Source organism: Arachis hypogaea, chromosome 12 (genome assembly GCF_003086295.3).
Source record: "Arachis hypogaea cultivar Tifrunner chromosome 12, arahy.Tifrunner.gnm2.J5K5, whole genome shotgun sequence".
NCBI classification, from domain to species: Eukaryota; Viridiplantae; Streptophyta; class Magnoliopsida; order Fabales; family Fabaceae; genus Arachis; species Arachis hypogaea.
Window position 1 is genome coordinate 108705961 of NC_092047.1, and position 19444 is coordinate 108725404.

The 19444-nt window shown below is 34.3% G+C and overlaps 1 protein-coding gene across 2 annotated transcripts; it reads left to right on the plus strand.

The window, feature by feature from the left end:
• The first annotated feature begins 265 nt into the window (after window positions 1-265).
• Window positions 266-18554, plus strand: LOC112728165 (uric acid degradation bifunctional protein TTL-like). 2 transcript variants are annotated; one of them, XM_025778206.3, is made up of 7 exons: window positions 296-577; window positions 661-848; window positions 1002-1216; window positions 17226-17451; window positions 17579-17680; window positions 17768-17894; window positions 18046-18554. In XM_025778206.3, the coding sequence occupies exons 4-7, from the start codon at window positions 17239-17241 to the stop codon at window positions 18366-18368; spliced, it is 765 nt and encodes a 254-aa protein (XP_025633991.1). In that variant the 5' UTR covers window positions 296-577; window positions 661-848; window positions 1002-1216; window positions 17226-17238; the 3' UTR covers window positions 18369-18554. The 2 variants fall into 2 exon arrangements, 1 of the variants encoding a protein (XP_025633991.1); XR_003166152.3 differs by lacking the exons at window positions 17226-17451; window positions 17579-17680; window positions 17768-17894; window positions 18046-18554 and adding an exon at window positions 7518-7810 and having other exon boundaries at window positions 266-577.
• Window positions 18555-19444: the final 890 nt, after the last annotated feature.

A 19444-nucleotide genomic window follows, 5' to 3' on the forward strand; every position in this document is an offset into this window, starting at 1 on the left:
AGAAAAGCAACTACGTATTCAAATGAAAATGACAAAAATATCTTTTTATAAAAATATTTTATTTAAAAATATGAGTTATTATTTAGCCACACTTTAAATAGAGATAACACTTTTATAAATATCAAAATCTAAATTTACAATCTATCATTTAAGAGTAAAAAAAAAATATTTTCATATGAAAACAATTATAAAATCTTCATTGTAGTATCCACCAAATAAAAATTCATCCGTGACTAGGATAAATAACAAAAAAAAGGAGTTCTCCCAAATACTCAACAAAAGCTAACATCACATCAGATATATTAAAAGAAGTAATGAAACTAAAGAAAGGAAAAGTGCTTTAATTAATGATTGGAGAGGAGTTCATCGACTAGCTTCCGCCAATGCTCCAAGATCTGTTTAGGGGTACCATTTTTGTCTTCGAAAATGGCTCTATTGCGTGTCTTTCAGATGCACTAACTCAAGACTGTCCATTCCACCATCAAATGCCTACTTTGATTCTGATGTTTACAGACTGTCATAGCTTGCTTTCATCTATGCCAAAAGGAGTCTGAATCATTGCTTGACTGGGAACCAGGTACAGAGCTTCTTCTCCAAATTTCTGAAGCTTTCTCACAATCAAACAGGCAATGATTCACTGTCTCTGGTGTTCTATTACAGAATCGATATATTGGTGAAATAGAGTAGATTTGACGATGGAGATTATTAAGGACTGGGATCTTTTTGTGGAGGCTTCTCCAAAAAAAGATTTTGACTTTTGGGAGAAGAGGAAGCTTCCAGAGTTGACTCCAGGTCTCTTTGTGTTGCATTAGATTCGGGCAAAATACAATTGAGTGATGGAAGAGCAGGTATGTGATTTGATAGCCGGAACTGACTTCATAAATTTCATTTCTTGTTTTTGTCCAATAGATTTTATCTTTTCTATTAGAAATGTTTGTAGCCAAAATTTGTTGTGCAGTATCTGAGAAGAAAAAAATTGATGAATTAATTCTTTATACCAGGTTCTATTTGGAAGGAGCAAATCACTGACTCTGTCCATAGAATGATTGGGCATGCTTACAACAGAGCTTGGAAGAGGTACAAAATGGTGATTAGGAGCGAGCCAAGGATCTCTTAAGGTGTGGAACTGTGGATGCTAACAGCTGACCCAATTTCCAGCACAAGCCTTTGGCCAGCACTCTGCGGCCTTCCAGTAAACTCCTCCAATCCCACCAAGGTGAGTTTCCTGACTCTGCATGTAATAAATTGTTGTAGTGATACTATTTGCCTTTTAGGATTCTAGCTAACAGCGATTGAGGTTGAGTAATTACTTTCCAAGATTGTTTATTAAGTAGAGTTAGGTTTTGAGCCCTTTAAGTCTTTGAATCTAAGCCCACCTTCACCCTTAGGTCTTGACATAGTGTCCCAGCTAATCCATGTCATTTTCTCTTTGAACCTTTCTGACGCCACCAAAATTGAGTGATAATGATATGGAATTCAGAAAGAAGAGAATCTGGTATCCTAAAGCAAGAAAGTGACTAAATAGGAATAGCTTCTCTTACCACCTTAATGAAAACGTGTCTACCAGTTGTAGATAGCAGCCTTCTCTTCCAACCTTGAACTTTCTGTCTGACTTTTTTCTTGATTGAGCTAAAAGTAGCCCTCTTGGATCAGTTGACAGTAGATGATAACCCAAGATATTTGTCTTGGGCTCCTATATTCCTGATGCGTAGTCTTTTAGCTAGCAATAATCGCTTATCAGAAGGGATATTATGTTGAAAAATATTGTCAACTTATTAAGATTCACTTGTTGGCCACTAAAATTTGAATACGAATTGAGCAATTCTAGGATATTGTCACATCTATCTTTTGTTGCCTTACCGAACAAAATTGAATCATCAGCAAATAGTAAATGGTTTATAGAGGGATATCTCCTGTTGATCTGAATACCTGAGATGAGATTGTTTTGCTCTGCTTTCTTAAGCAAGAAGGATAAACTTTCTGCGCAAAAGAGAAAGAGGTAGAGGGATAGAGGGTTACCTTGACGGATGCCTCTATGTGGCTTAAAAAAGCCATAGGGTTGACCTTCAACAATCACAGAGTAAGAAACTGTAATCATCACCTCTTGTATCCAACCAATCCATCTAGGATTAAATCCTAGTTTCTCCAACATAAACCACAAGAAATGTCACTCCACTTGATCATAGACCTTGCTCATGTCTAACTTTAGAGCTATATCTGTCAGTAAACCTATTTTCTTGGTTTTCAAGTAGTGCATGCATTCATGGGCTATGAGTATGTTATCATTAATCTCCCTTTCAAAAATGCACTTTGATCAGGAGAAATAAGATTATTCATAATACTTTGTAGTCCTTTGGACCAAAATTTTTTGAGATAAACTTGTAAAGATTGATTGATCGGTCTAATTTTAGTCATATCAGTTGCATTAGGAATCTTTGAAATGAGACAAATTTGAGTATGATTAAAGAATTTCAGTAATCTGTCACTCACAAAAAATTTCTAATAGCCTTAAAAACATCTTCAGCAACTATATATGTCACAATAAAATTAAAAAAATTTAGAAGTAAAACCATCGTCACCTAGGACACTTTGGGAATGGATGCTAAAAATTGCTCGTTTAACTTCCTCCATCAAAACTAGTCTTAATAGTCTTTTATTCATGGCTGGAGTTACTTTGGATGGGAAATCCGCAAGGAATCCCATAGGATCAGCAGTATTAGTGGAAGAAAAAATGTTCATAAAATAATCCTCTGCAACTTCAGCTATTTCTGCATTAGTAGTAGTCATTTTTCCATCAGATTTTACTAACCTCCAGATTTCGGTACGACGGTTTTTCGATCGGAACGACTGATAGAAGAATTTAGTATTCTTGTCTCCCTCCTTCAACCACTTGATCCTGAATTTTTCGAGCCAATAACTTTCTTCTCTTAGGTAGGCCGATTTTAATATTTTCTCCAGCATTTGAACTTGCTCTCCTTCATTAATCCTATCTTCTCTAAGTGCCTCAAATTATCTGGTCAAATCATCAATCTCCTTTTTTGAATTAGCATTTGAAGTTTGTTGCCATTGCACCATCCTATGTCTGCATGCTTTCATTTTTTGGGATAGGATGTACATGGCTGATCCCTCGTACATTGACTGCAAGGTTTTAGTAATTATTGCTCGGACATTATCATTTCCCACCACATTTCCTGCCATTTGAACCGACGCTTAGCTTTCTCAATTAGGGGGTTAGTATTTAGCAGAATTAGAGCATAATTTGACCCATTTTCTTGGAGCCTTTGTAGAGATGTTGTAGGATATAGATTAGACCATCTCTTGTTCAATAGAGCTTGACTAAGTCTCTCCATAACAGATCTGCCCCGCTTCGCTTGTTGGACCAGGTGAAAATTTTGTCATTCATGCCCATATCCAGCAAGCTATTGCTATCAGTAAAACATGTAAATTATGCAGTAAAAATATCCAATTTTAAGCTACCACCGCTTTTTCATGTTGGCCCACAATAACATTAAAATCCCCATCAAAACAATTGTATCATGGAACTGCTGCAGAAAAGTAGTTAATTATGAAAACTATTCTAATTTGATTTGTTCTAAAGTGCTTAAATACACACCTACTAGCCCCGGTGACTATTATTAACTCCCTCCTTAATTTTGGCTGCTATGAAATACTCTCCACATGAAATGATCTCGACATCCAACCCCTCTTTCCACGCCAAGGCTAGACCACCAGCTGTCCCGATTGGATTATTAATAATGAACCATTCTACAAACTTGCAAGTTTTGAGCTTACTTTTCACCTGTCGAGGTTGGTTTTTAGTTTCGCAGAGGAACACAACCTCGGGGGAGTGGGATTGGCATATCCTTTTAAGGTTTTGGATTGTTAGTGGTCTCCCTAAATCCTGACAAGGTTTAATTATTCTGTCAGTCCTTATAATTTTACCGAATTTTAATTAGGTCTCTGTACATTTTTTCTTTTTAATTGGGTCCCTGAACTAATATATTTTTTTAATTAAATCCTTATCGTAACAAAAAAACGTTTGAAAATTAAACAGAATATTCTATTTTCAAATTAAAGATACCCTAACTTTTTTCTAAATCCCTAATTATCTTTCCCCTTCTGTTTTTACAAAGACAAAATTAACCTCACACTGTCCTCCTTTTCCTCCTCTCTGTCTCCCTTCTGTACTCTCGCCTTTCCCTCTCCCTCTCCCACCCTCACTCTTCCCACCTCCGCGCACCCCTCCTTTCCCCTCCCTCCTCCCCGATCCCTCCCAGACGAGCTTTCTTTCCACCTCCTGAGCTTGACTTCGACACCCCTCCTTCCACGTTCCTCCTCTCCCGAGCTCCACTCTTGCGTTTTCCACTGAAGAAAAGTTCCCATGTTGGGGTACCCACTAAAGAAAAGCTCCCAGATCAGCTGCGTCGATCTTCGAGGTGGCCTCCGACACCGTCATCTTCGCACCGAGAAAGACAGAAAAAGAGAGAGACTGCAAAAGAGAGATCACATTACGGGGAGAAAGAAAGAGGTCGAGGCTGCGGAAGAGCAAGGAGGTAGAGGGTCACATCGCTGCTGCCATTGTTGTTGGAGGAGGTCGCCGACGAGCTGCTCCTTTCTCGTTTGTTCTCGGTAGTTGTTATAGCCATTGTTGTAATTGTTCCTAAATTCTTCTTCATTGTTGTAATTGTTGTTGTTTCTTTTCACCTCATTCTTGCTGTAGCTGTTGGGATTGTAGTTACAATTATTGTTGTTGTTGTTGAAGCTCTCATAAGTGAGATCTTTATCAAGAAGCTCATTTTCAAAGATGGTTGTTGTTGTGATTGGAATCTCCTTATTAGGAGAAGAATATTGAGTAGCAGAAGACTCTGTGCCATAAAGGCCATAGCCATTTTCATTGTCAACAAAATCAAGCTCTATGTTGGCTCTAATTCTACTGTTGTTGATTCTGTTTCTAGTGCTGGTACAATGATTGGTTCTGGTGTTGATGTTGTTATAGGTTCTAGTGTTAGTGTAGGTGTTGGTGAAAAAAAAAGTATAGAGATCTAATTGAAAATTTAGTAAAACTACTATATAGATCGGCAGAGTAATTAAACCATCCTGACAATTCCAGTTTAGAAGTTTGATGGTTCTTTGGATGCCAATTGATGGCTGGCACCCACCACTCCCAAGAGTAGAAGCATTCTCCTCTAAACACATCTTCTTGTTCCCCTCAACGTACTCTTTTTCGAAAATTCTTCTTTTGCTACCCGCTGCCCCACCATGTATCATCTGGGCTCTTTCTCAAGCTAATTGTTTTAAAGTTAGCCCTTTGGGACGAGAAGCTGATTTGTCAGCATTAATTACCACATTGCCTTTATTCATTGGTATTGGGCTTTCTTCCAGCATTATGGCTGAACCATTATCTGTGTTGGCTAGCCACGCTTCCTCCGAGATTTATTTTAACATATCATTAAGCATCTCTCTAGTTGCTATTTTCTCTTTATTTGTTGACTTTTATCATTCATTGAGAGGCTAGATAGGCCGTCTAGTAGCCAAGAAGGCATAAGCTTCTTCCTCAGTTGAGGAGTAGAAGAACCTGAATTGCTGTCATGGCTAGTATTAGAGTGTTGCTTCCTCTTTATACATCCTCCGATTTGATTTACTTTAGTCCATTCCCCTAAACAATCTTTAAACTTTTAGGTTAAGTAGAACACTATGCGTATTATGTCGCGTTTTTTTACACAATTTAAAATATAATAGAACTCGATAGATATAGTGTCAAATTCTACAAACAACAAATACAAAGTACCACACTCTTGATACAATGTTTCACTTAAAAAAAAAATTAATTAAACATTAATATTAAAAGTAAGTGAAACTAGATATAAAAATAGATTGATGTAGAATTTAAATACTATTATTTTCTATTATTATATTATCTACTAAAAACGCATCATCTTTTGAACAATTTTATGCGAACATAGAAGGTGATATTTATAGCCAAAAAAAAACAAACAAACATAATACAATATTATAATACATATTTTAATTTTTTTAAATTATTTTTTTGTAATATAATATAGTATTATAGTATATCAATTAAAATTTATATTATTTAAAAATTGATATAACATCATTACATTAATTAAAATTAAAATTATTCAAAAGTTGATGTATTTCTTATAAACAATACAATAAAAAAAATAGTACACCATACCTAAAATTAATATTTCGTTGCACAAAAATTATCTTTTTAAATTAATTAATTAATTTTAATCTTTTATATTTTTAAATAATTTAAAAAACAAAACAAAACGTCAAAAACACATTAGAAAAAGATAAAAAAAGTTGTTCTTCATTTTTTCCAAAATTTTCACATATGGTATTTTTCATTGGATTTCTCCTTCCTCCCCCTCCTCTCTTTTACTCTATATCTATCACACTTCTGTCATTAGGAGCTGTGGTAATTCTCATCGTTTCGCATAATCCATCAAAGTAGAATTCTTCAAGAACGGGATAACTAGAGACTTGACACTAGTTCAGTAGCGTTGCTCTGATGCATGTTTAAGTTCAAAATCTTGATGAGACAAGATAAATATAGCGGCGAATAAAGAGAGTAGAGTGTGGCCTCGCCCTAAAACTTTAAGGTTGTGAGCGTTTCGCCATCACTAGATCAAAATTAATCTCGATCTCTTTGGTATTGCTTTCTAGTGCTTCACGGATCTAATTGCTAAATTGATTCGGTTGAAAATTCGAATCTACCATTATAGAGTGGTATTAATGGCAGAGATATGATAAATATAGAGTGAAAAAGAGGAGGAGAGAAGAATTCGATGAAGAACACCATATGTGAAAAAATTGGAGAAGATGAAGAATAATTGTTTTTTTAATCTTTGTTAATGTGTTTCTGACTTTTTGTTGTTTTTTTGCCTAAATTTTGAAATTTGAAAATATAAAAAACTAAAAGTTAGTTGAGTTTTAAAATTTGATTTATTTAAGGTAATAAACATAAAAAAAAAGATATTTAGGTCTTTTCTAAAGTTAAATAAAACGATATTTTTTAATTCTATTAAATTATAAGAATATTTTAATAAAAATAATAATATAATATATATTTTTTTAAAATAAAACTAAATATTGATATGGATAATATAATTTATATGTTATATTTTTATTTACCTATATTTTTATCGTACTAATACGTATAAATTTATTATCATAAAAACAAACACCTTAAAGCAATATAGAATATTTTGTGAAGGGGGAATATGTAATTAATTAAGAGTAGCAGTTTTTAATCTGTGTATGTTTTAGTGTGTTAGTTGATGGACAATATAGCATTATACATTAAGGCATTTATATAGCATCCTAGTTATGATGAAGATGTAAAATTAAGCGCATCAAATACTATATGCCGCCCTAATAATAATCAATTAAGAACTGAAATAGACAAATAGTTATCTTTTGAAGTATATGTTATATTATTGATTAGTGATAATAAGTGATAAGTTAAGGTGTGATGGGTTTTGCTCATGCAGGCATGCACAGAGAAGCTAGAGTAGTATAAAACAGTGCCGGTCAACACTATTTGGTTAATGAGTCAACAAGGAGCCTTGATTGAATAATTTGAACCAACCAGTCAACGGTTCAACACTTCCATTTGTGATTCTAAAACACATTCAATACGGGTTAACAATAAAAAAAGGATGGTTCTGATTTTAAATGGAGGACAACAGCCTGTATTTGGATTGAAGTTGATGTACGTATTTAAGCCTTTTAGAGTTGTTTGAGAAGCATCTGTGTTATATAATTTTAAGAAGGGTCTAGCTAATACGTGATTTAATTGTACATAATAAAATTATTATTAAAAAGATTAAATATAAAATAAATGTAATAAAAATTTTAATTTTTTTATATTTTCAATAAAAAAATTTTAATTTGTAATTTAATATATGTTTTTAGAACTTAGATAACTAAACTCTTTTAAGAAACATAATTTATCGTATTTATATGTCGAATATATTTTAGACATAATACTTATTCGACATCCATCAAATAAATATATCTTTAATATATAATCATATTTTAATAAATATAAAAATATTTTTTGAACACACTTAATTTAAAGCCATTGACATATCCAACTATTCTTTACTAAAATATGTTTGAAATCGGTATAAAATTAAAATAGTCTGTATATTATTAACTAGTAATACAAAACTTACCTCTATATAATTAAAAGAAATATATAAGAAAATAATTTTAAAATTATTTTATATTTTGTATATGTATGGTATGCTGTCCCCTCTCAAACATAAATTTAAAATTAGTTAATCCATATGTTTCGTGTTTTGTCATTTGTGTGTGGATGTCTGTGATTCATGAGATGAGATTATATACGAACCACTTAATAAGTCACTACAACAAACGCGGCAGATGGCGGCGGTTGGAATTTCGGATGGCGGCAGTTTTTTGACCGCCGCTAGACATTTTGCAACGGTTGGTTGACCGCTGATAGTAAGGGCGCCAGTAAACCTTTAGCGGCGGTTTTTTACGACTGCCGGAATAACCGCTGCCAAACTGTGTTTAGCGTCGAAAACATTTTGCGGCGGTTAGCAACCGCTGCTATCTTTTAGAACTGATTTTAGACCCATTTCGCGGCGGGTAGATAACCGCCGCTTTTTAATTTTGTTAAAAGTTAGGATTTTGCGTCGTCCCATAGTAACCGCCGCTAAAAGTTCAATTTTGTTTTGATTTAAATTGATTATTTGAATTTTGTTTTCATATCACAATCAATATTTAAAAAATATTTTAATTTTAAAATATTATGTATTAATTTAACTGATTATGTTTGCAATTACAGTAAAAAAATACTTGACTTAATACACAATGATTTATAACTGATATATATATATAGATTACAAACGAAAATAGTTAATGTTCACAAGGAAAAAAATTGTGTTTAAGATCCCTATTTTGCTCCACTCCCCAAAAACTTCAGCTGTGCATCAATTTCAGGTGGCAAAGTATGTCCTTGCTGTTAGATGATGTATTTCACCAGGTTCTCCATGATTTGTATCTTTGCGTTGTCTTCTGCTGCCTCTGCCTTATGTTCTGCTGCTGCTGCCTTATGTTCTGCTGCAGCTGCCTTCAATTCTGTAATCTCTGTCTTTTGTTCTGCTGCCACTTCCTTCAATTCTGTAATTTCTCTCTGATACTCCTCAATTTGCACTCTAGGGTTTGATTGTGGAGTATTACGAATAATTTCGCTTGGACATGGTCCAAAACCTAACCCCCAAACTCGTCCTGAATGCTCCTTTCCAAGGACTTGCACAAGCGAATCAGTAATAGAAATCTCCTTCGAGGTTCCACCTTGGCTCTCGATACTCGCAATCGCTTCCTACAGACATACCAGAGTTAAGTTTATGTGTTTTTAAAGTTAGCAACATGAATAGAGTAACAGATGTAAATCATTCTTAACCAATACTTACTCCAACAACACGCGCATCATCATTCATATATGAGCCATCCCTTTTTTATGAGTCATAATAAACATCTCTCCTCTGCTGATGTGCCTTTGCTGTTTTTTCTCCTACAACCACATAAAATATTTACCCAATCATACATGTTACAAAAGAATATAACAAACCAAAAAAATATGTATCAAACATAATACACACATAATTACCTCTTTCATCCCTTAGCCTTGCTGTTGTCTTAGAGCCCCCAGTATGTGTATATAGTTGCTTCGACCGATTTAGAGAATTTTGTCTGCACATTTCCTATAAATAAATACACAAATACAGTTTATCGTGCAATGAATTGTATAAAGTAATGATGCCTTCATAGTGTCACGGATTTTATTTTTTAAGGTTTGAAACTAATTTGACTGATTTTTGGCTTTTTAATTATATCACTTTCTATCAATTATTTTATTCAGGTATTAAAAATGTTAAAAACTGCAACATTAAATGGAGTACCAATTTAATATTAATTACCTTCGTAGATTCCTTCAAACGATAGTTAAGGAACCATCTCCACTGTTGTGCATCTATTCCTGATGGGTTACGCTTGGCATTTACTTCGAAACTCTCTTCGTCGTCGTAAACCTTGTGAAACAAGTGGTTTCTTGCTTCCTTCCAGATTTTTCCTAGCCTTTGAATCATTACCCGCTTTATTTTTCCCTTGTCATCCTCCTCATACCGAAAGGTGCGCTAAAAGTTTGACACACAATGCGATACACGTCCACAAATGGAAAAGTAAGAATTTGATGTGATTTTACTTAACATAATAAATTCTAAATTTTAATATCATATCTTAGTTGTCTCATATGCATGTTCCTTTAAAGCTTTGTCCATTGTCTTCCAACTGTCTTCATTGATGGGAAAATGTTGAAAGTCAGCACCCAGATTCACTAGAAACCCACTCAATAATCCAGCCGCCTGATCGATCGGTTGCAACTCTTCATTTAACTCCAAAATGATTTTTCTGCCGGGAGGAAGTACTATGGCCTCCTTGACGCTCAAACTCATCGTTCTTGTGATGCCATCATCTAAGAAACAAATTAGAAGGATTAATTGCATTAGTGTTACCTTAAAATTAAAAAGAATACCAAAGTCATCCAATTATGATTAAATAATGCAGACCAAAGATAGAAATTTTACCGCTTACAACAACATTCCAATAATCCGTATCCTTGCGACCGTTGGACTTGTTCCGGGGTACAGCTTCTTCTTCAGCATATAAGTCATCAACGTAATCATCCCATGAGTCAACCTCATCAGCCTCGGGATTATAATCTTCATCATCCGAAGAACTTTGGGCAGGCTCAGCAACATGTTCAGTCCCAGCATTGATATGCTGAGTTTTGTCAGTGCCAGCGTTGGAGATACAGTTGTACCGCGGTTTCTTAGGCATATTTCCAAACCTTCAAGCAAACTACTAACACTTATTAGAGAGTAAAAACCTACCAAAAGCCAATGATAAAAATGTAATAAATTTAAAATTTCAGTGTAACTACACAGATTACATGCCTTAAATAAAAATCACATCTATTATTGAAATTTTGCAAATTAAAATGTCACCATAGATTTGACAACACGAAAACCGTACAAGGAAGCACACAAGATGAGCTTCCTAACAAGAGTTTAAATCGGATGAGAAGTGGTTGAGAAAAAATATATTCAAAGATCGCAATCCAAGTTAGTCAAGGAAGGGTTGTGATTTGGAGCACACCATTTATGATATGTTATTCACAGTTTTCTAAAGATGTGTGTGTTCAAACATAAAAAAATTTCTTAGTAAATGAGTCTCACCGTATTTAAACAAGCATCCATCAATACAGCAAACTCTCTAACTATCCTCTCTTCCTTGCTTTCTGAAAACTATATATTCAAGTGAATTTTGATGTCACAGGAAAAGAAGAAGTTCGGTAATTAATTTTTCATTCAAACCAGGTGATTCCTATGGTGCCTAAAAGGTGATGTCTAGTTTGCAAAAAAGGTTTAAAAATATTTAATTTAAAAAATATAAAAATAAATCATTTTTAAATAGTTAAAATTTTCTCTAAAAAATAAATTTGGTAAAGTTTAGACACCATAGAATTCACCTTGAAACTAATACTCTGTCAGAGGACTACACTAATTCAATTAAAAAAAAATCCAAATACTAATTTTTGAAAAGTTTTCTTATCCAGAAACAGAGTATATAAACCTAGAAAGAGCAATTCCACACAGTCAGCAAAATACTATCAGAATTACTAAGAATAAAGTAGTCTAATCCACTATTCTGTCTATCCATTCAAGAGTAAAGCAACATGCAACACAATTCTAACAACCATATCCTCATAAAATTTCTTGCACTAAACATTTTTCCAATTTTGTACCACTTATGGGATGTTACAATGGAAGTGTACAGATTATAGAAACTAAACTAAAAGCATATCACTTTTCTATCATCACATTTGGTGTCTTTGACATTATCACAAACAGTTGGTGGAATAAGACTTAAGATGCATCAAAATCCAAACTTTTTTACATAATAGTGTTATTAACCAAATGGGTTTGTCTTCAAGAGGAAAATGAACCTGAGAGTAGTATTGCTTTCAGCTACTTCATTACGTACCATACACTTTTTCTCTTTTAATATGTAATTTTTATCACATTTAAAGGTCTTCGGTCAATTAAAACAAATATTAAATAATTTATTGAAAATAAAGTAAATATATTTAATATTAATCAAACTTTAAAATTTGTTTTTTTTTTTGTTTTTTCTGTTTTATTCTAAGTGAAGGAATCCTTTAACAAAGCTCAATAGTTGACTGAACCTAATTAACTAAAAATAAACAATGAATTCAATCAAAGGAAACGTAAAATAGCTACAAGCATTCAGCAATTTCAATGGGTTAACAAAATATTGTGACTATCCAATACCCCATAAATCTAACATCAGGCGTACTATAAATTTTCATAGACTTAGTAAATATACAGCAAATTTTTTAAGCACTTAAATTTTGTTAAATAAAACAATAATGATAGAAGTTTCGTTGGATACATTGGCAAATTAAGAATAATGGAATAACTCACCACAAAATCAGCAAAGGAGTGATCTCAACAAGGACCAGACCAACCGAAGAAAATAGAAAACCTTATACAAGTACAGCCAAGAGAAATGAGGAACACAATGAGCGTATTAATCTGGTCAACAAAACAGGATTTCAAGCTGTAACAGAGGAGGAGCAACAATAGCAGAAGCACGCAGCGCAGAGTATATAGCAGATTCTGGCGCAACGGCTACGAGATAAAATACTGCTTGCGGCCCCAAATTAGGCGTATGAATGTGAGGAGGAGGTGCTGAAGATTAAGTTAGGGTTTTCTGTGAAACATTGTGTGCTGAGGGGTATAAACGTGTGGAGATATTAAAGCTAAAATTTTGGATTTGTTACTAAAATCTTTCCTGGAATATTGGGCCTGACTTGTGCCGTTACACTAAGTGAGACCTTTATAAAATTTATTTGTGTTAAGTGATTATCCTTCAGCTTAGTAATTCATTATTTGTTGTTAAGTGATTAACCGCTTTGATTAAATAAATATGAATTCTTTGTTGGTCTTATTTTTAATTTTAGCTTTTTATTAAATTTAATTCAAATATTAAAATTTAGAATGCTTACGCAATAAGTTTAAACTTTTTTGAATTTAATTTTTTTAAATATTTATTGTTATTTTTTCTAAGGAATTCGAATCCTAATATGAACAGATATATTTAATGTCATGTAAAGGCTATATAAATACTTCTATATTCTTCTACTAAGAGAGAGAAATTTTTATTATGAACTATTTTCTTTAATTCAAATTCCATTCCCTAAAATCAACATCTATTACTGTTAATTTATCTTTTCTTAGTTTCATTGTCACATTCACCCAGGTACATGTGTTAATTCTATATGTTAAATTTATTCTGCATGTGAAATTATGTTCTTCACTCCTACCTTAGGCTAATATCTTTTCAAAATAATTATTTTACTTGCTAATATTTTTCTAATATTTAAATTAACTTATTGAAAATGCTTTGATTATCTTCTTCATAATTTTTTGGTATCATTGGTTGTACATGTTTTTTGTCTTTTAATTAATGATTATAAAGTCTATGACCTGGGTTGATTATGTCCATCTCTATTGACACTATGTGCCATGTTAATGCTTTTATTTTGCTAATGGCGAGCAAGAATTATACACCGGATGCTCAAAATACTCGAAGCTATCATTCTTGGTGAAGCTTTACCACATAAAGTGTATGTGTGGTGTTAGTGACAAGGCAATGTCAATGATCCTAGATTTGTTGCGAGTTGCATTTGAGCACGCTATACTACCGAGGACATTCTATGAAGCCAAGAAGACGATTAGGAAACTGGGAATTGAATACAAGAAAATAGATGCATGTCCAAATGATTTCATGTTATATCGGGGTGATGAGGAATAATTGATCAAGTGCAAACAATGCGGGACTTCAAGATGGAAGCAAAAGGCGCGAAAGGGTTCTATCATCAAGCTGAAAACTCATGTTAAGAGAAATGGAAAACCAATACCAGCAAAAACTCTTCGGTACTTTCCTCTAATACCGTGGCTTCAACGGTTATTCATGTGCAGCAAGACATCTAAAGACATGTTATGGCATAAGGAGTGTCACAACAATGACAGTTTCTTGAGGCATCCGAGGGACGCTGAAGCATGGAAAAAGTTTGATGCGAAGCATACTGCTTTTTCATCGGATCCGCGTAGTGTTCGCCTGGCCTTGGCTAGTGATGGATTTAATCCTTTCAGAAACATGAGCACAAAGTATTCCGTTTGGCCGGTGATTCTTATCCCGTACAACTTTCCTCCATGGCTTTGTATGAATCAGACCTCTTTCATTCTATCCATGATTATTCCTGGTCCTAAAATGCCAGGTAATGATATAGATATTTACCTGCAGCCCTTGGTTGATAAGTTGAAGCAATTATGGGATGACATTGAAACATACGATGCTCATACCCAATGCACCTTCACGCTGTATGCGGCGTTGACTTGGACTATTAGCGATTTTTTAGGATTGGAAAACTTATCTGGGTGGAATACGCACAACGGCTTAGCATGTCCTACCTGTAATTTGGATGCTAGGGTACAGCGACTCACATTTAGTCAAAAATGGTGTTTCATGGGTCATCGTCGATTTCTGAGTCAGGGACATAAATTTAGACAAGACCAGGTAAAATTTGATGGCCAAGTAGAGAATAGGGATCCCCGAAGATGTTGTCTGGAACAGATATCTTGAGGCAACAATCAAATATTCACGTGTCATACGGAAAGGTTCCAAACGTGATAGGACATAAAAGACGCAGTGGTGAAGATGCCAACCAGTTTGACTCAAATTGGAAGAAGAAGAGTGTTTTCTTTGAACTCCCATACTGGGAAGATAATATGCTATGCCACAACCTCGATGTAATGCACATAGAGAAAAATGTCTACGATAAGGTAGTGTTCACCGTATTAAATGATAGTGCCAAGTCAAAGGACAATTTGAAAGCTCGAAAGGATTTACAATGCATGGGTATAAGGCCAGAGTTGTGGCCGTGCGATGGTGGAAAATATTCTTCTGCAATATTTACAATGTCAAAATCACAGAAGGATACATTCCTGAAGACTCTCCAGAAAGTTGTCTTTCCATATTGTTATGCTAGCAACGTTACGCGTTGTGTTGACTTGCGACAGCGTAAGTTGGCTGGGTTAAAAAGTCATGATTGTCACATTCTGATGGAGCATTTACTTCCAATTCTGGTTAAGAATGCACTGCCTGCCCCCGTGGACAGCGTAATTGCCGATCTTTCATCATTTTTTCGAGCACTCTGCGGGAAAGCCATAAACCCTTTACAGCTTGATGAACTCCAAAATCATGTTGTTCATACCCTGTGTCGTATGGAAATGATTTTTCCTCCTTCGTTCTTCACAGTCATGGTACACCTTATCGTTCATCTTGTTGAAGAAGTAAAACTTGGTGGCCTAGTGCATTATCGGTGGATGTATCCGATAGAGAGGTTAGTATGTATATAACCATATCTATAACATGCATTTGTGCACAATTCATGATCCTAAGCATACGAATTGGTTTTATTTGAAAGGTATCTGGGTCGTTTGAAGCAGTATGTGCGCAACAGGGCTCAAGCAGAAGGCTCAATTGCGGAGGGGTACTTATCGGAGGAAATCCTAACTTTTTGCTCTAGATATCTGGATAACATTGAGACTAGAATGAATCGACCGGTGCGAGTTGACGATCAACCTAGCGGAGTACTCCCTAATGCATATGAAACCATGTTTCTAAAAGTTGGAAAGGTGATAAGGACTGCAACATATTTTAAGCTGAGTCAGATGGAACGACTGCAAGCACATCGTCACGTGCTAGTCAATTGCGAGGCTGTTACTGACTTTATTGAGTAAGTAATCTTATGTACTAATTCAAACCTCGGATATATATCATATAACCTGTGCACTATTTGCAAATAATGTTTTGGAATTCCATATAGTTCATTTAGAGCTAAAACAAAGAGAAAGCTACGAGATCAAACAAGGTCGCAATCGAAAATAGATAGCATTGTGCACAAGGAATTTGTTCAGTGGTTCAAGCAACAGGTGAGAAAATATACAATGCATTATGCCAATTGCCTCGATAGCTAAAAATATTTACTATAATAAAATGACATTTCATGAATTTAAGAATGGTTGTTATATGACAGCAGGTTCCGATGGAGAGCACCCAGTATCCAGATGAGATTAAATGGCTTGCATGTGGACCGATACTTCAAGCAACACGTTACGGGGCATAAAATGTCAATGGTTATAAGTTTAGAACTATGGAAAAGGAGGAAGGGATGAAAACCCAAAATAGTGGAGTATATGTCTCGTCTAATACACGAAGTTATGCAAGCATGCATGACAACAAAGTGGCTGTTGGTAGTGTTCCATACTATGGCAAAATAGTAGACATAATTGAGTTGAATTACAGTTTTCGATTCTCAGTCGTGTTGTTCAAGTGTGTTTGGGCGGATACGACTACTAGTAGGGGCTTAAAACAAGATCACTTGGGTCTGACTAGTGTTAACTTCTCTCGTTCGATACACACCGGTGATCAAGAGGACCATGAGCCGTACATATTGGCATCAGAGGCTCATCTTGTATACTATGTGGATGATGAAGTAGATAAAGCATGGAGTATAGTGGTTCATGTCAAGCCGCGAGACTTGTATGACATGGGAGAAGAGATTGAAGTAGCTGAAGTTGGTTTTTCTCCACAACCAGGGTTGAACTTCTCAGCGGCAGGTGACATTGGAGACTTACAGTTGACCAGGGATGATGATATAGAAGACTCCGCAGACAATGCAGTTGAGAATATCGACGAGGTTACATAACAGAACTAGGGTTAAAGTCAACAATTGTTAACAGCAGTCTTTTTATGATTAATGTGTGGCTTAATGTTCATGGCGTATGTAGATTGATAGTTATATCACGAGTGGTATTTTCAAAATTCAATTAAATCTTGACTGAATAGTGGGTTTTAATAAATAAAAGTAGTGTTCCAATTCTTTTTATGATTTTGTTGGAAATTTTTAGCTTACAATGAAGATATAAGTTCGTTGTTATCGTATTTTGCAAACTATTATATATAATCAATGCTAAAGTTGTTATCACTACTAAATATTACTGCACATAAAATGATAGCATAACAGGGCAAATGAAAATGAAGGACTTTTCATCATGCTGTGCAAGCACAACATTCGCTAAAGAGATGGCTATGGCCTCGCCATTCTCTTCATTAGAACATGCAATTTCTGTTGCTAGAGAGATATGGTTTCGCAAAATGAATGTGTGGTGTTGGTTGGAGGCTATTTCAGGACGCTCTTGTTTCAATGAATACTTGGAAATGGCTAACGAATCTATCATGCAGGTTTGTTCATCAAGCATACCCTATTAAACTTGTCTTAAACTCTATTTGATCAATACATATGTTAAGTTGAAATATAAAAACAAACTTGCTGCGTTAATATTTGCAATGTCAACATTCATATTTGTAGGAACTTTATGAATGGGGATCAATGTACGAGAAGAAATTTGGATATGTTTTTGTGACATGTGCATCTGGAAAGAGCTCTGAAGACATACTTACTGAACTGAAGGTTAAAAAAATATATTATATACAAAGTTCTTAATACAGACACAGTGTTGACCGAAAAAGATAATTAACTATGAATTTTATTATATAGATGCGCTTTACAAACAAGCATGCAGTTGAGTTGGATATTGCATCACAGGAGGAAATGAAATTTATAGAATTGCAAATTACACAGCTTTTTTCCAAAGAATCTTCCCAAACGGTCAACAACGGAGATGGTAATTGTTGTTTATTGTTGTTTAGTTTTGAATCCTGTGTTAGAAAATTACACATACCATTTTTCTTCCCTAAAGTACTATCTAATGACTTGGAAGTTATTGGCATCTTTTGATTATACTAATATTTTTGTATGCGGATTCATATTTTCAGTTCTAGCTGAATATTCTGGCGAAATAGTTAACGACACTCTAGATGGGGCAGAGATTGATTCAGCAGACAATTTAGACGACATCTCATCCACTGGCATTAACATGTCCATGCAGTTTGACCTGAATAAGCTGTCGGAAGAAGACAACAAAACTTCAGATGACCAACAAGTAGAAGATGGCGTACATGTTGCAAAACAGCGCTTCAATCTGAACAAAAAACCATGGTTTAGAGATGACCTATCAGATCCTGTGTCACGTGAAGCCAGTAGATTCCTGACAGAATTTTTCTGGCCGGGTCAATATGATGTTGACGAGAAAAATTGACTTTTTATTTAAACAAACTACATTGTGTCCTTTAATTTAATGGTCGGATTGCAGTATTACCTATTTCACTACTTTTACAATTAATTGATTTATGATTGGTAAGGTCTAAGTTCGAAGAAGCCTATTATAAACACATGCTAAATTGAAATTAGCATTAATTTATACATATTTTATGTATTTCTTTTATAGTTATGCCTGAATACAAACATAGAAGTTCTTATACTAAATGAAAAAATCTCATTTTCAAGATTGTTCACCTCATTAAATATATTATTAAAATAAACTTTTTGTAACGTAAAACGAGTGATACGGTTGATGTTCCCTGAACATCAAACGTATTTGTGAAAATAAACTTATTAGAATATATCAAAAATTAAAATACAGGCAAACTCAATTTAATTACTAACGGAAAACTCTAAATTTTATGAAAGACAACATTTTTGTATTACGAGGGTCAAGAAATTAGTGAGAAATTAAGTAGTCTGTACTCTGTTAGTCTGTAAAAAATTATAACGTCCGAATATCGAAGTTAACAGAAATGTTAAAGATGGCGACGGTTGGATTGCAACCGCCGCTAAACGCAAACATTGAATCAGCATTTCTTCCACCGATTGTGTTCAAATAGCGGCGGTTACAAAAAAATCGCCGCTAAAAGACAAACGACTACCAACACCTCATGTAGCCGCCGCTTCAACTGCCGCTAGTTTCAGTTTTGCAGCGGTTAAAGGTCAACCGCCGCAAAACCGCCGCCGCCATCTGCCACGTTTGTTGTTGTGTATATTTGGACGGGATTATTATTATATAAAAGACGTATATTAATGATAAAAAAAAGTTGATAAACATTTTTATTATTATTATTATTATTATTTGCGCCATAGCAAACCCATCTATGATTATCAGTAATACTATATGTATAATTTTTTTTATAATTAAATCTAATTAAATCGGTCTACCAATAAAGATATTCTAAAAAAACACGCGTATACACATATTTTATTGTATAATTAGAGTGTGCATTGTATTTATTGTATTTTCTGCAACACATAAATTTTTGTTAAAAAGTACACAAATTTTGA